Genomic DNA, 18,230 nt, shown 5'->3' with positions numbered 1-18,230 from the left:
GAGCTTAAGGTAAAACTTTTCCAAACAAATAACTCGTCTTTAATTTCACTGCAAATTTTAAGCAGACAAAATTACTTCGTGGAGCTTTCATGTGATCCATGTTAAAAGTTCATATATGCACAAGCAAACGTTTAACCTAAATAATGATTTATGAAATATTATTATGTGAAACATTCACAATTTTACGGAACCTGAATACTCAAAAGCACACTGCAGATAAAATTCCTCAAAACAAAATATTTTCCGAAACTTCAAACATTAATGTACAAGCCCAACTATTTAGTGAAAAAAAAAACTGGCAATATTTGGCCCAGGCCAGACAGTTAGTATCCGCATTTCACAATGGAGTGTAACCGTGAGCATGAGAGCTTTCAGGATAACATGTGGTTGGTTAGGAAGTGGTATTCTCATAACTTGACCCAGCAAACAGCAACTCAAATGAATCACGGTGAACCTACGCCTGGAAAGAGTTCTGATATTTTACTGAAGACATCCATAATCTGAAGTGTTCATGAGGAAAAAGCAGCAACCATCAGAAAAAATTTAAGAGCCAAATCTTCAAAAATCGACATTTATTATATTTACTGATAGAGAGGGTAACTATATAGCTTTAAATCCCTTTTCTGTATTAATTCATAAATTGTAAACACAGTTCATGCCAGCTGGAACACTAATAGAATGTTTCTCTCTCTAAACTCTTTAGGTAAAAAGATATAGGTTTAATAGTCTCTTTTCTCCCCAATTTGGTTACATAATGTCAATTCAGTCCCTCGTTTTAAAAGTATTTGAAATGGGTCCTCAGTTATTAAATTTTGCATAAAAAACATCCCTTCCGTTGAATAGAACTAGATGGAGTTAATGAACTCACGATCTAGCAACCGTTAGTGATAATGTGTCATAACTTAGTTAAGTTGTGCGCGTGCTGTGATGTTATTTAATTACAGAACCTAGGGTCTTTCTAAAGATAGGGTTTTTTTAATTGGGAAAAAATGGGGAACTGCCACATGGCAGCCCCTTCCCCCACCCAAAAAAATTAGGGTTCTAAAAATTGCAATTCCCCTAGCTTGCTCCTGCTTGCGCCATCATGAGGCAAGAGGGGTTTTGCTCTCTGATGGAGGTGCGAAGATGGCTCTGCTGGTAGCCTGGGTTGAAGATGAAGACGGATGCGATTTCGTGCTAGGGTTCATTGCGATTGGGTTCTCCCTCCTAGCTGCTGATTTCGTGAAGAAGGAAGAAGATACAATTTAGGGTTCCTGACGGTGCAAGGCTCGTGCATCTGGTTCGCGAGAGTTCGCAAATCTGCATTTCTGGGTTATCTGTTGTCATTGGCATTTCCTTTGTAGGTTGATGGTTGCAAGCGAGGGTGATGAAGATGAATGTGAGTTGTGAAGGAGGAGAAGATGCTCGCGCAAGGGAGGCTCTCGCGTTCTCTAGACTCGCGGCGTCTTGGGTTTATGGTTGGCGACGTCAATGGAAGATGCTCTGGGTGGTGGCGCATTGCGCTCTGGGGCAATGGTGGCGCAGTGATGATGGTAGCGGCGCGAAGTGTGTGTCATGGAGATTGAAGGCTTCGTGGCGGCTTTTGCACTTCTGGTTGGGTTGTGTAGGTGGTTGGCTTAGGGGTTTTGTGGCGGTGTAGCAGCAACAACAAGGCAATGGCGGCTTAGGGCTTTCGTGGCAGCGTGACAATGGTGGCGGCTAGGATTTCACGCCTAATGGAAATTAAGGTTTCTGGAGGTAGAAGACAAACCCTAGGTTTATAATTAAATAACACCTCAGCACGCATAGAACTAAGTTATAACATGTTACCACTAACTGCTGCCAGATCATCAACCCATTAACTCCGTTTGGTTCTATTTAAGGAAAGAACGTTTTTGACGCAAAATTTAATAATTAAGAACCCATTTCAAACACTTTTAAAACGAGGAACTGAATTGACATTATGCAACAAAACTGGGGACAAAAGAGACTATTAAACCAAAAATATATTGTCTTGTCCACATGTTGCAATTAATTAATTGAAGCCAGGAAAAATCAGCAATTCCAATGGGAATCTAAATTACATTACAACAAAATAGGAGTTTAGATAAGCATACCTCTTTATCATTTTGATATTTAGTAATATTCAGCGGATTCTGTGAACACTGCAACCACAAGAAGATGCAGTCAGGGAGGATTTTGACATAAAAAACCAATAAAGTATTTAAATTAGAACATACATCCATGATAGCTGCTTGAACTCTAGGATTTTGAAAAGCCATTGCAACTTCGGGATTGGCCATAATCTTTGAAACAACTTCTTCTGGAGAAAGCCCAATTTGATCTGGTGAAAGTAAAAGTATTTTGAGAAAAGACACAGAATGGAGAAAAAAATTCATTTTTAAGCTGTTACGAGTGTTTGAAGGGTAATATACGAGGTGATATTTTCAAAGACTTCTGAGAATTCAATAAACTAACTAAACCTTGAGACGGGAAGAAACTAGTGATGTCTACACTCATGAAGATAAATTAGTCAACGAAGTCTAGCAAACTATGTTAACGAGTGAAAAAGAATGTTGAATCATACCAAATACTATTCTTTGATAAATTGGCATGAAAAGTGGTGTTTCTAAATGAGAACCTATCATCTTTTTTTTTCTCAATGGAACTTACCAAAGCATTTATCAATTCACTGAAAAATTTTATTTTGATTCTTTTAACAAATAACAGTATATGACCCCTACTAAAGCAGAATTAAAACCAATATTTGATAAAGAAAATATTAGCATGTTGAGAAGTAACCAGACAGAAGGAATCAACTTATAAAACAAGTCATGAATAAATAGTCAAGTAGTGTTGATCTTCAAGAATCGAAGATGATAAACTAAGTAGAACAGATGATTTCCTAGGATGGAAGCAAAAGAAGAGACTTTTTATTTAAGAATATTTTCATGTCAATTAGTAATAAGCAAAAATTGAACTACAATGGATTAATCAATTCTTAGTTGATGCTGACGTGACACTAAATAAGATTCAGGGCATAACAATGATAAAATAACAACTTACCAAATTGCTGCTTAACTTGGGGACTATTGAGGTCAAAATTCTTTAAGGTATCAATCATTTGGCTGTCCCATTCAGTACCTCCACCCATGTTGCTTCTGAAATCAAAAATACAAGAGAAGATTTCACACCCTATATTAACAAAATATGCACAGATTTATCTAACTGCAGCACATCGGATGAGAGGGAAATAATAAATAAGAAAAACAATTTTCAAATACTTGAGATCTCAAGTCAATGCAATGACATTGAGTGTGGTTGTCATAAGACACATGAACCTGGCTCTGAAAAGCTAAAATATAAATTAATCTAAATATACAAGGGTAGAAGGACAAGGAGAAGAACTTTAAACAACAAAATCCGGATGTAAGAACACGCATTTCCACCACCATAGGTTAGAGGGAGGGCTGGAAGCCTAAAGTACAAAAGAAGTAAAACAGATATTTCAATCATGGCCACCATTTTTTCCTAATCCTAAATTATAAATTCTAATATGTGAAGGATAAAGAACGAGGATCAGTTTTAATTATCATCTCATCAAATTCATGAAATAAGAGATTAATAACTGGATTGTAATTCTGAAGAACTTTTTCATTCACCTAAAATCTAGTTTCCATAGAAATATGTCAAACAAGCTTAATGCAGATGAGCATTTTCCTACCTTAGCTGCTCAAATTGAACCATAGTCAATGGGAATATTGTAAAGCAAAAAGGCTCTAAGCATCTGAAGAAACAGTTAGAAGAACTTACAGCATGTCTTCCAGTTGTTGACGGTACTGTGGATGCTGCAGCATCCCTATTAAAAGCAGCGACAGAACAGCAACTATCACTCATTGGCCCATTATATCAAGAAGTTATGCAGAAAGTAATATCTACATATCAAGAGGTTATGCAGAAAGACATGACTTTTGACCTACACCTATTTTTAAACATAAAGTGCTTACATTATATAATTGTAACTGATAAAAATGTATGCACATATACAAGTGTTGCATATAGTCTATATTGAGCATGGAAACAAAAGTTATAACAAGCAAACTCAGCATTGTGGTTACATGGGATTTAATTCCAGGAAGAAGCTAAACAACAAAAATTACACACTGCACAAATAATGAATCTTAAAACTATTATCAGCAGGAAACTGTTAAAAGTAGAGAATTACATTTGAAGGTATCAGGATTCCTCATGTCCTCAGGTAAATAGCTGCAACAAAACCCAGAAAAGTAAAAACCTTTTGGATAACAAGGGAAAAAAGTTCTTAAATAATCTACACAAACATGTAAATCATATATGAAATTTTTCATCAAGTAATTGTAAACAAGAACACATTAAGAATCAGTTTATTTTACAAGAGAAAGAACATAAGTTAGCTCCACTCCATTCAATGATCAACAATTAAAATGATACCAGTAAACCAATTACAATTCTTTTGCAAATAAAGAAAGCTTTTCGAAATGAAAAGAGATCATAAGTATAGGCTTCCCCCAAAACTATCTGCAGGAAAGTGCCAAGAGGACAGAGGGAAAAAACGATTAAGTGCTCCAACAGAATCTTTAGACACATCCAAACTTCCAAAGTAAACATTTCAACAGAAATAAAAAAAAAAAAAAAAGAATGGAACTACTCTAAACTCCAATTCTAAGTATCAAAGGTACTAGTACTACTGCCATCAAAAGTTCTAAGATAAGAGGCTTCTACCAAACTACTCAAAGTTTAAACATATCCATATTCCTACTCAGCACTGACAAAGCCACAAGAAATGCAAAAGTATAAACATTATTTAAGATGAAGGGAATTAACATTACGGATAAACCATCTTCTGTACTGTTGGGTCCTCCATCATTTTCTCCAAAGCCTCCACTGACAAGACTGATTTTTCTATCCAAAATAAATAATGGCACCTTTAGGACTTTGATTAAACCAGAAAGCAGCTTATTGAAGGAAGCATGGAAATAACAATAATTGTACAAACAATATATTTCAAGACAACAAAAAAAAATTTAATTGATTTAAGCCAGTTGCACCAATGAGACTAAAAAGCAATGCTTTTGGAACTAATATATATTTTTTATTTACAACTTTAAATACTTAATCAGAGTCAAAAAGTAAATGAAAGCTGACATGAAATTCTTCATAAGTAAAGAGTAAAATTACAAAGCATATGAAGTGCACACGATCCATGATAAAATCAGCAATGATAACAAGAATTAATTGATATTTACTATCATAATGCAACGAACAACTCATTTATTTGGCAGGACTGATCTAAGGCATGTTATGTCAGCACTTTTCCCATAAATTGAGGCTTGAATAGATGTATCACATTCCATGGGGTTTTCCATCAATAAAGCTGAATTGCAAATATTTACAATTTCAACAGTTTCTACTTACTTGTAGATTGAGAACCAGGGAAACCACCAAAACCTTGGTTAAAGGAAGCTCCATTTTGAGAAACCTTCAATAAATGCGTATTAGATATTAAGAGCAACACAGGTCACTGAACTTCTTTAGCAAAAATGTTTATCTTAAAAACTCACTTCATCAGGAACCCGGGCTTTCTCCTTGACAGAACTTGATTCATCATCTTTAACACTTTCAAAAGGACTCTTCTGCACAGTTTCTTCAGGAGAAACATCTACAAAAGCTATAATGGAAAATCTAAGGAATTTTAACAATTAAAGTTTCAATTTTTAAGCACATAAAAGCTGTCATCAGATATGATCACTGCAACTTATATGGATACTTGAAGTTCAGAGAAGATGAAGAGTCTTATATTTTGATTAAGCAAAAGTGATACACTTTACTGTTGTTTTTATAGAAGCAGTAGTTCTGAAAGATAAAAAGGCAGGAAGCCCCTAACAAAACCCTAACATAAGTATTAATAATAAAATAATGACATTATACTTCAACACTCCCCCTCAAGTAGTTCTGAAAGATAAAAAGGCAGGAAGCCCCTAACAAAACCCTAACATAAGTATTAATAATAAAATAATGACATTATACTTCAACACTCCCCCTCAAGCTGGAGCATATAGATCATATGCACCAAGCTTGGAACATATAAATTGAATTCTAGGCCCCCTTAGAGATTTGGTCAGAATGTCTGCGAGTTGTTCATTAGAGTTGACAAACTCAGTAATAAGATCCTTTGACAATAACTTCTCTCTAATAAAATGACAATCAATCTTTATGTGTTTTGTTCTTTCATGAAACACTGGATTGGAGGCAATATGAAGGGCGGCTTGATTGTCACAGTACAACTTCATCTGCTCATTTTCACAAAATTTCAACTCTTGAAGGAGTTGTCTAAATCCACACAATTTCACATGTAGTTAGAGCCATAGATCGATACTCAGCTTCAGCACTAGATCGAGCAACAACACTTTGTTTCTTACTTTTCCAAGATACAAGGTTCCCTCCAAGTAAAACACAATATCCTGAGGTAGATCTTCTGTCAATTGGACAACCAGCCCAATCTGCATCACAATATCCCTCAACATGAGTGCTTCCCTTGTCCTCATACAACAATCTGTGTCCTGGGTTCCTTTTTACATATCCGAGAATGCGAATCACTGCACTCCAGTGATCAACATGTGGATTTTGCATAAATTGACTCACAACTCCCACCGGATAAGAAAGATCAGGTCTTGTTATGGTAAGATAGATGACTTTTCCAACAAGCCTTCTATATCTCTCTGGGTCTGAGAAAAGTTCACCTTGGTCTTTCATTAACTTTTGATTTGAGTCCATAGGACTATCAATGGGCTTGCAATTTGTCAGACCTGTTTCCTCCAAAATATCAAGAACATATTTTCTTTGTGAAATGATGACACCTTCCTTTGATTGTGCCACTTCAATACCAAGGAAATATTTTAGCTGACCCAGATCTTTGGTTTGAAAGTGGTTGACCAAATGATTCTTTAATTGAGCAATTCCAATGACGTCATTTCCTGTAATGACAATATCATCAACATAGACCATAAGATAAACACATTTATCAGGAGAAGAGTGACTGTAAAATACTGAATGATCCACCTCACATCGTTTCAATCCAAAATTCTGCACAACCTGACTAAATTTCCCAAACCAAGCTCGAGGTGATTGCTTCAAACCATAAAGGGAACAATGTAATTTACAAACTAACCCAGACTCCCCCTGTGCAACAAACCCAGGAGGTTGCTCCATGTATATCTCTTCTTCTAAATCACCACGAAGAAAGGCATTTTTAATGTCCAACTGGTAAAGGGGCCAATGACGAATGGCAGTCATAGCAAGCAAAATACGAACTGTACTGGTTTTAGCCACAGGAGAAAAGGTATCACAATAGTTGAGGCCATAGACTTGAGTATATCCCTTAGCTACCAGACAAGCTTTGAGACGATCAATTGCACCAGTAGGACCAACCTTAATAGCATAGACCCATCTACAACCAACAGGCTTCTTACCAAGAGGAAGAGGAACAAGGTCCCAAGTGCCATTGTGTTCAAGTGCCTGCATTTCATCAATTATGGCTTGTCGCCATCCAGGATGACCAAGTGCCTCATGAACATTATTAGGAACCTTAATGGAAGATAAGGAAGAAACAAAGGAGAAATATGCAGGAGACAAACGATGATAACTCAAAAAATTATAAACAGGATAAGGATTACAAGTAGAGCAAATACCTTTCTGAAGGGCAATAGGCCAATTATTATCTGAGTCAAGAGAGGGTGAAGAGGATGAAGGATCCATGGTTTGGGAATCTGATGAAGGAGGATCTGAGTCTCGAGGATCTTTAGTGTTTGGAGTTTGAGATTGTGTCTGACGCTGATATGTGAGAAGAGGTGGAGGAACAATGTCATTTGCATTTTGAGTTTGAGGTAAAGAAGCAGGAGTAACCAAGGGATCACATGATGGTAGAGGAAACATTTGTTGAACAAATGAGCGGTCCTCCATGGAGGACAAGAAAAAAGGTGTATCTTCAAAGAATGTGACATCAGCAGACATATAATACCTCTTAGTTGAGGGAGAATAACATTTATACCCTTTCTGAAGGCGAGAGTATCCCAAAAAGACACACTTAATAGATTTTGCAGAGAGTTTATCAAGACCTGGAGAAACATTATGAACAAAACAAGTACACCCAAATATACGAGGAGAGACATGGTAAGGAGGGTCATTTGGAAAAATGATAGAGTGAGGGACTTTATTCTCAAGAGAGGAAGAAGGCATCCTATTGATTAGAAAACAGGCAGTAAGAACTGCTTCACCCCAATGATGAACAGGAATATTAGTATTCAACATCAAGGAGCGTGCAGTTTCAATGAGATGCCTATTCTTTCTCTCTGCAATGCCATTTTGTTGTGGAGTGTGGGGACATGTTGACTGGTGTAAAATTCCTTGGGAAGATAAGAATGAAGAAAATGCTGCAGAAATTCTAGATTCTGAATTATCAGATTTAGACACATGAGCAGCTTTGTCTGGAAAGCCATGCAAGGAATAACATTTATCTTGGGTATGACCCATTCTCTTACAATATGAGCATTGAGGACGTCCACTTCAACCACCACGTCCTCCTTGATTGCTCCTACCTCCTCCTCTTCCTCGCGGTGTCACCATTGCTGATGTTTCAATAGCATCACTTAAATTCTCTTCCTTTACCAATTTAGGTACCCGAAGGAGTCGAGTAACTAAGCCATCCATCGACGGGATTTGATCACCAGCTAAAACTTGATCACGTACATGATCAAAATCAAAGTGTAAACTTTTCAAAATTAGGACCATGTAAAACTTGTCAAGCTTTTTGTTGAGAATTTCTAATGAATCAACTACAAAGAAGTTCTTTAACTCTTCTACCGCAGCTCGAGCTTTTGCTACATGGGAAACCATATTATGGTTGACTTGTTTGAGAGAAGTTGCTCTTTGGGTTGCATCAAAAAGACGTTGAACATCATTAGCAAAAATATCTTGGGCCCTTTTCCAAAAAGAGGAGCATGTCTTATAGGGTCTCAAGATATCTAAAACCTCTTGCTCAACTGATTGCCACAAAACAACACATAACTGAAAGTCTAATTTCTGTCACTGAGATTTTTCTTCGTCTGGGACCATAGAAATATCTTGTTCAAGGTGATTATGGTGTCCTTGACCAAGAAACCACAATTCCACGGCTGAGGACCATGACAAATAATTTTTCCAATTCAGTTTTGCAGATGTAATGATAGGGGTAGCAGATAAAGAGGAATTACTTCCAATAGAAGAAGCCATTTTAAACTTAGAGAAGAGATGGGACTTAGGGTTTCAAAAACGTGAGAAAGAAGACCCTAGGTATGAGCCCAAGCCAACTAAACGGAGAAACAAGAACCAAAACACACTCAAGAAGCCCCGACGAGACGATCTGTAGTGACGCGGTGAAAGTCTGACACCGGGAAGGCGACGCATGCAGAACACGCGGCCGAGACTGGCCAGAAAGAAGCGGCACGTGGTGGTTGGTGCGGAGGCTTCGGAGGACGGGACCACTAGGGTTGAGTTGCACTTCTCAAGGCGCACCTAACCCTTGACTTTGCTGGAGAAAACGACGTTCGGCGGCGGCGACGACGGACTGGCCGGAAAGAAGCGGCGTGTGGCGGCTAGTGCGGAGGCTTCAGAGGACGGGACCCCACCAGGGTTGGGTTGCGCTTCTCAAGGCGCACCTAACCCTTGACTTCGCCGGAGAAAGCGGCTTTGGGCGGCGAGGGAGGCGATGGCGGACAGCGGAGCGAAAGGCGGAAATGACCGTGAGACGATGCCGCCGACTATAGACAAAGAGTCTGGCTCTTGATACCAACTTGAAGTTCAGAGAAGATGAAGAGTCTTATATTTTGATTAAGCAAAAGTGATACACTTTACTGCTGTTTTTATAGAAGCAGTAGTTCTGAAAGATAAAAAGGCAGGAAGCCCCTAACAAAACCCTAACATAAGTATTAATAATAAAATAATGACATTATACTTCAACATGGATAATGAAGGTTTTCCATCTTCAATTTCCGTTGGAAATCTTTATATAGATAACAAGAAATTGTTGCAAATATTTTAAAAATACTTATATAATATTAATTTTTTTTTAAAATAATTAATAAAGAAAAGGAAGTAATAAACATTAATAATTATTCAAATACTTTTAATATGAAACAATTTCAAAAATAGTTAAGCTTTTGCTTTCTGTTTTCTCCTCCTCAACTTCCCACTTTCTATTTCCCAGCATTATCCCATTTTCTACATTATCTTAGCTTCTGAATATATAATTGATGTGATCTCACCAACTCACCCCTAGTTTTTCATATTAAAATGTTTAATACACGTAACTTGCCACTAAAAGTAAATAACACAAATAACTGTGAACTGGTACACTTGCATGCATGCAAAGCTCAAACAACTTAGTGACATAGATTCATCCCAGCTACTACAAAAAATAAGAAAGCTTAAAGATCATCATTGGCAAGTCAATGAAGCATTCATGGTAGGCTGAACAAGTTGGCAATACCCTTTGGAAGATTCCATACAAAAATTTATCTTATCAAATTCATACTGGCAAATACCAAATCATCCTTTAATATTGTGTAGAACGTCAGTAGAGTTAAGTCAATTAGAACAGTAATCCAGGCTAAAAGCCAATAAGAAAATACTGTACTAAACCAAATAAATAGGCCAAAAAGAAAAAAACAAAGAGCTTTCAAGACTATTATTCAATTTACCTGGAATCACATATATCTCCTAGTGGACACATCACCTCACCATATATAAATTAGAAAAGTGGCATGTCTCATCGAACAAGAAACAAATAGGATTGCTATGAAGACATTATAAGGTTAAGTTACCAATTTTTTTGGGTTCGTTTGGTACTTCCACTTTATCTTTAATATCAGCAGTTGGTGTAGCCTCTACTTTTGTTGCAGGTACATCTACGGTGTTGGTGGACTGAAATCCAATAGATGCTGAAGGTGCTCGAGATTGAGCAGTTGCAGTGGGCCCTGCTGCTGATGGCGCTGAAAACGGAAAAGGAGGCCCCGGAGAAAAGGCGGCATTACCAAATTGGTTATTTTGTGGATTCATCTGGCCCATCATGGTCTTGAAAGCTTGTTGCATTGCATATTTCTGAAACAAAATCAGAAGGCATGTTTAAATTATGTAATATGTTCAGGACATAAAAAATAAGGTAAGACAGAGCATATACTACAATTAACAAAGTGATAGGACTGCAAGCCTGGATCAAGAGGCTGATATTAGGCCCAAAAGGACAGTATTACGAGTTTAGGCTTACATGAATAAACTTGTAAGACTTTCTTTTGGGTTTAATATCACCCTCTTGATCCATGCTCCCAGTCTTTTCACAGAGAGAGAAATTCAAATACCAAAAGGTGGCATCACAAATAATACCCATATTCTAATAAAGCTAAATCAAAATCTCAAGTTCAATCAAACTGTAAGAATTCTACGTACTTACTGTGCTTCCAAAATGAAGAGTGAACAATAAGCAATGTAAATTAAAGCAACAAACATACCTTTTAGAAAAAAAGCTGAAACATTATTTAAACATCTGTAAAATTTTACTTGAATAAGGAAGATGGCAGCTAATGTGTTCAGTGATAGAAAAACCTATAATTTCTTTTAAAACATTGAAGGTATACTTTGCATTTGTTGATTGGAGTAGGCAAAAATCAAGCTATAATTTCTGTTTTACGGTTAGTAGAAGTGTTGACAACAAATTGTGTGTGGACACATGCCTTCAACTTCCAAGTAATTTCAAAAGAAGCCCGTCATACAGATTAAAAAACTATTCTAGAAAAGAATGCTCAAACACCTCAAAACAGTTGTTGAAGTGGTGTTCAGTACATCTGTTAGGTTCCTAATTTGGGAACCTAATTAAGAACTCTCTTTCTCCCCAAAAGAGACAAGAAAGATAGGAAAAACTGAATATTATTCACAGAAAGAATGTTCTGTACAACTGAATACAGAGGCTTAACCCTCACAGGTCAATACCTGTCAACAAAGATCTCTCCAAAAGTCCCTTCAAACTATCCAAACAATCTATTTATACAGTTCCTCTACCTTCTATTCGGAGCCTGTGGAACTGGCTGGAACAAAACCTAAGCTCTAGATACCATGTGAAATAGTAGAGAAGATTAGAAGAAATCTCCCTTATGTATTTAGTATACACATAGGGTAGTTTATTTATAATGTAAGATAAGGGTTAAACCCTAAAGACATAATGGGCTAAGCCCAATTAACATAAACACACAACTTAACATCTAACAGGTCTCAATCAATATGTAATTCTAGTTTTTCCATCATCCATTCTGATATATGGGGACCTAGTCGTATCTCTTCCTTTGGTTTTAGATATTTTGTTACCTTTATTGATGAATATTCAAGATGTACTTGGGTTTATCTTATGAAAAATTGTTCTGAATTGTTAGCTATCTTTACATCCTTTTTGAATGAAATCAAGAATCAATTTGGTCAAGTAATCAAAATATTAAGAAGTGATAATGCAAAAGAGTATTTCTCATCCTTCTTTTTTGCCATCTTGAGTTCCCATGGTATCTTACATCAGTCTACTTGTCCTCATACACCACAGCAAAATGGTATAGCAGAACGAAAAAATAGACACTAGGTTGAAACTGCTCGTACCCTTTTGCTTGGTGCCCATATTCCTGTCCATCACTGGGGGATGTCATCTTAACTGCATGTTATCTTATTAATAGGATGCCCTCCTCCTCTCTTGATAATAAAGTCCCTTTCTCCATTTTGTTTCCTAATGATCATCTCTTTCATACATCTCCCCGAGTGTTTGGCTGTGTATGTTTTGTTCATGACATGTCTCCAGGTCTAGACAAACTCTCCGCTCGCGCTCTCAAATGTGTCTTCTTTGGCTATTCTACACTTCAAAAAGGATACCGGTGTTACTCTCCTGAAACTAAGAAGTATTACATGTCTGCTAATGTCACATTCTTTGAACAGACTCCTTACTTCTCTCCATCTGTTCAGGATGTTTCTATCCTCCAGCAGGTCCTTCTTATTCCAATGGCTGAGTCAAATAGCTCCACTGTCTCTGTCATTCCAAGTCTTGATCACAATCCTTCTACACATGTTTCTCCACATACTGAGATCATCCCACACAGGGCCCCAATGGATAGTCCACCTCCCCAAGACAATGGTGAATCTCCTACTTCAGATTCTTCTCCCTCGTCACCTCCTCCCACACCTCTTGGTGCAAATGATTCAGCATGGCCTATTGCCCTCAGAAAAGGTATTCGTTCCACTCGAAACCCTCATCTCATTTATAATTTTCTAAGCTATCATCGATTGTCGCCCTCCTATTTTTCTCTTTTATCCTTAGTGTCCTCTGTTGTTATACCCAAGAATGTGAAAGAAGCACTTGATCATCCTGGATGGCGACAAGCTATGATTGCGGAAATGTAGGCTCTTGACCACAGTAATACTTGGGAGTTGGTGCCCCTTCCCCAAGAAAAAAGGCGATTGGTTGTCGATGGTGTATGTAGTTAAAGTTGGCCCTGATGGTGAAACTGATCGGCTGAAAGCTCGGCTTGTTGCAAAAGGTTACACTCAAGTTTATGGTCTTGATTATTGTGACACTTTCTCTCCTATAGCCAAGATGACTACTATTCGTCTCTTCTTTGCCATGGCAGTCATTCGTCACTGGTCACTTCATCAATTGGATATCAAGAATGTCTTCCTACATGGTGATCTTGAGGAAGAAGTTTATATGGAGCAACCTCTTGGGTTTGTTGCTCAAGGGGAGTCTGGTATGGTATGCAAATTGCATCGATCTCTATATGGCCTCAAGCAATCCCCACATGCTTGGTTTGGAAAGTTTAGCTCCATTGTTCAAAAATTTGGGCTAAAACACAGTGAAGCAGACCATTTAGTTTTTTATTGTCATTCTTCTATCAGGAAATATGTTTACTTAATAGTATATGTTGATGATATTGTCATTACAGGAAATGATGTTGTTGGAATATCTCAACTAAAAGAGTACTTGTGTAGACATTTTCAAACCAAGGATCTTGGAAGTCTCAAATACTTCTTAGGCATTGAAGTAGCGCAATCAAAAGATGGAGTTGTAATCTCCCAAAGGAAGTATGCTCTTGATATATTACAAGAAACAAGCATGATTGATTGTAGACCGGTAAACAGTCTCATGGATCCAAACCAGAAATTAAGGACAGAAGAAGGTGAATTATTCTCCGATCCAGAGACAGGTATAGGAGGCTGGTTGGAAAACTGATTTATCTCACTATTACAAGGCCAGATCTATCCTTTGCAGTAGGCTCCATGTGTTGACCATTGGAATGCTCTCATTTACATTCTAAGGTATGCAAAAAAGGCCCCCGGGCAAGGATTGTTATATGAAGATAAAGGAAGCATTCAGGTCTCTGGGTATTGTGATGCAGATTAGGCAGGTTCACCTATTGATAGACGGTCTATTACAGGATATTGTGTTTTTCTGGGAGGAAACATTATTTCATGAAAAAGTAAGAAACAAAATGTAGTAGCTCGATCAACCGCGGAAGCCGAGTATAGAGCAATGACATCACTAACATGTGAACTTATATGGGTGAAACAATTCCTTCAAGAGGTTAAATTTTGTGACATCCATACTATGAAGATGTATTGCGACAATGAAGCTGCTCTCTACATTGCATCAAATCCAGTGTTTCACGAGAGGACTAAACATATAGAAATTGATTGTCATTTTGTTCGTGAAAAGTTGTTGACCAAAGAAATATGTACTAAGTTTATTGGGTCAAACGATCAACTCGCAGATGTATTGACCAAGTCATTAAGGGGTCCTCGAATTGAGTTTATTTGTTCCAAGCTTGGTACATACAATTTGTATCCTCCAGCTTAAGGGAGAGTGTTAGGATATTTATCCTATTTTATCATCATTATAATGTGTCAAAAATTACCCTATTTATCATGATTATATTATGTCTAAGATTACTCTATTTATCATGATTATATTATGTCTAGGATTACCCTATTTATCATGTACTTGTATATCAATTTATTCTTATAAATAGAAGATTGTGAGAGGTATCAATTAAGCCTTCTAGAATTATTTTACAGTTTCAATTAAGTGTATGCACCAAATTATAGCCTTTATACCAATGACTAACACACTTTGTTACATCTTACACAGTTATACTCGAACTCAAAGAATGAACCAGCTTATCTCAATGCATAGCAATAAAGTGGCACTCACCTTTAATCTTGAAGCTACCTGCAAAAACACAAAATTTATTAAACAAGCAGCAAAAATAAATCCGTCATCAATACATGTAATGTACAATTGTGACTACAGTTCTCAGTTCTCACCATAGAAAACAGTGCAGAAAGCCCAACACCAACACCGATCCAAAAGAGAGGTGACCCTCTACAAATATAGTAAATAGATAAGTTGTAGTGTGAATTTACATGCAAAAGATGTCAGCAAACTTCAATCGATAAAATATCAGTAGCTGCTCATCATAAAAACATGAGACGACAATTTTAAAGAAAAGTAATATGCAAAAGGTAAAAAGAGTAAATGACTACATAGTTGAGGACGGAGATGGTGATAATTGTGGGTTAACTCCAATTGATGCCGTTTCTATAGTATTTGAAGACGAAACACTTGCAAAATGTTTTACTATCGGCTTCTCCTGCACTGTTTCATTGACATGCATTACTTATGCGTCTTAGGTGATGAGTGAAAAATATCGATAGGATATTCAACTTGTACAGCAAGCACTCACTAATCACAAGAGAATATTAGTCAATAGACAAGATAAATACATTACTTAAATGGATTAAAAATACACAGACACGAGATAATTTTTTTAACCATGGATTCAAATTCAAAATGCTATCAGGTCCTTGAGAGAAACTCCAAAATCCACAATCTGTGTCTGTCTACGAACAGTATATTCTAAGTGTAGAACTACTATTCTTAAAAATAGAGTGGTAAACTATTGTACATAGAATGCTATATTGATTCATCAGAAATTAGGGCTCATTTGTTTTTACTCTTTAATAGAGTAAAAAGTGCTTCATAAATTTGAAAGACTAAAATGGTATTATTAAAATTGTATTTTGTCCCTCAATTTTAGTGTTTCGGAAATAAAACCATTTCTTTTCCAAAATTGAGGGACTAAAATTAACTTCTTCTTTTTAATTTGAAGGGCTAAAACCAGATTATCCTAAATTTCATGAACTAAAAACATAATTAAACCAGAAAAAGAAGAGACGATTTAAACTTTTCTAATAGAGTGGCTTCCTAAACAAAGTCGTATCACTAAAAGTGTTTTTCTATATTGCCTGCATATCCAAAACACTCCCTTAAACCCTTGAAAATGTCAACATAGTGTATTCATGACTCAAGTCCAATAACAATAGAACCAACATGTTCAATTCGGTTTCTATCTTTAGTGCCGAAGAAGAAACAAAAAGCAAAACAAACACAGCAAAAGCATAATCAGACCTATCAATTCACCTTCAACTTCAACAGTAAAAATTTCATTTTATTGGACTCCATCAGAATCCAGTGATTCAGTGAATATTTTTCCCACCAAGAATAAATTCCAACTAAAGATTCTAATAACCCATCAAACACACCTACGCTCACATAGAAAGATAATAACAAAACTAGACAAAAGTTCAAGAATTGAATACAAGATTTCTGGCCATGATGGGAGGAAGAGAGCGCAGAAACACGGTATCGGCAACGGTGAGGAGCAATCAAGACCCTTCCAAGAGAGAAGGGCTTTCTTCTTAAAACGTCTCTGTCGGTGGCGTCTCTTGCAAGAACACGTCCCAACATCAAAGGTTTAGAGGAAGACACAAGGGCCAAGTTCAGGTTGTCCATCTTCTTCTCGTTTCCAAGATATGTAAACCAGAATAAAAAAGACCCAGAAGTTAATAGCAAAGAATGAACTAAAATGTTGAAATCAGTAGGGATAGGAGTGGCAGTGGATTTGGAAGCAAAGGGGTGCAATTTATGGGAAATTTTGGACCGGTAAGTGGGGGTTTGGAGGTTGGAGAAGGGGCAAGATTGCAATGGAGTGTGGAGTGGCTAATGAAGGTTTGAGGTTTTGGGTTGTATAGTTATAGGGATAAGTGGCAATGAAAACTTCAACTTTGCAAATGTTATTAGAACGATGTCGTCTATAGAATATTTGCTGACATTTTTTTTTTCTTTTTATTTTTTGTTGTTGCTTGCTTTGAGTGAGATTAGGCTGCGGGGTTTATAAGCTTTTTTATTTTGATTAATTTTACAATTAAATAGTTTCATATATTTTAAGAGAAGAAAAAGTCTTGATATAATTTTTTGATTTTCATACAAGACGGTGGGGGATTAAGTCCGATTCCATATTAATTCGTAAAAAATGAGTTAAATTGCCAAGTAAGTTGAATTTTAAAATTTTATCTCTCAAATTGTTAAGTTGTTGAGTTGGTTTGTTTTTTTTTTTCTATTATTGAAAATCTAATATTTTATATATGAATGGATTGAAATTTTTTGTTGGGTTAAAAATAACTAATATTAAAGTTGATGTTTGGTTGCCAACTGATGTGGAACTACCAAGCTGCCAAAAACAGAAGAAATTTAAAAACTTGGAAATATACAAAATAGTAACTGAAGCCATTTAACAAAAAGACAACATGGACTAGGTAGACTCTCAAACTTGGCCGATCAAATTGGTTTGAATTCTCAAATTAACAATATTGTTTTGAACTACACTTTTTTAATGGTTTAATTGCTTATTTTGTTAATAGTGTATCAACTTCATTCTTTTTTTAAAAAAAAATTTAACTTCGTGCATATTTAATATAATCTGCATTAATCAAATCTAATTATATTGACAATGTTTAAATAGATAATATTGACTTATTTTTGAATTTGTGTTGTGCATATTTTGTTGTCGTGACATTATCTTCTCATATTGATTGTGACGTGTAAATCACACGACATGACAGTGCGATATGATTATAGTAGTTTCTGTCTCAATTTTTTTTTAAATGTTTAGTAATAATTTGTTCCTTTCTAAATTCAAATCAAATTTATCTTTTATATAAATGTTATACAAATATTTTTGTTAAAATGATATTTTTATTAAATAATTTTAATAAGATTAAGTTTATTTATATTTATATTTTACATTGAACTTTATTTA

General features: G+C 36.2%; 1 protein-coding gene across 1 annotated transcript; it reads right to left on the bottom strand.

The window, feature by feature from the left end:
- Positions 1-130: 130 nt before the first annotated feature.
- TIC40 (hydroxyproline-rich glycoprotein family protein) lies at positions 131-17,174 on the bottom strand. Its single transcript, XM_047316535.2, has 14 exons — positions 16,732-17,174; positions 15,616-15,727; positions 15,397-15,454; positions 15,284-15,301; positions 10,875-11,151; positions 5,580-5,686; positions 5,434-5,497; positions 4,848-4,920; positions 4,205-4,245; positions 3,793-3,838; positions 3,046-3,140; positions 2,220-2,323; positions 2,097-2,144; positions 131-500 (listed from the first exon to the last, which is right to left on the bottom strand). The coding sequence occupies exons 1-14, from the start codon at positions 16,922-16,924 to the stop codon at positions 444-446; spliced, it is 1,293 nt and encodes a 430-aa protein (XP_047172491.1). The 5' UTR covers positions 16,925-17,174; the 3' UTR covers positions 131-443.
- Between the last annotated feature and the right edge of the window lie 1,056 nt (positions 17,175-18,230).

Source organism: Vigna umbellata, chromosome 5, assembly GCF_029865625.1.
Source record: "Vigna umbellata cultivar VRB3 chromosome 5, Vumbellata_1.0, whole genome shotgun sequence".
In the NCBI taxonomy this organism is placed as follows: Eukaryota; Viridiplantae; Streptophyta; class Magnoliopsida; order Fabales; family Fabaceae; genus Vigna; species Vigna umbellata.
Note: the sequence above shows the minus strand (reverse complement) of the source record. Positions and strands in the feature narration are given on the sequence as shown.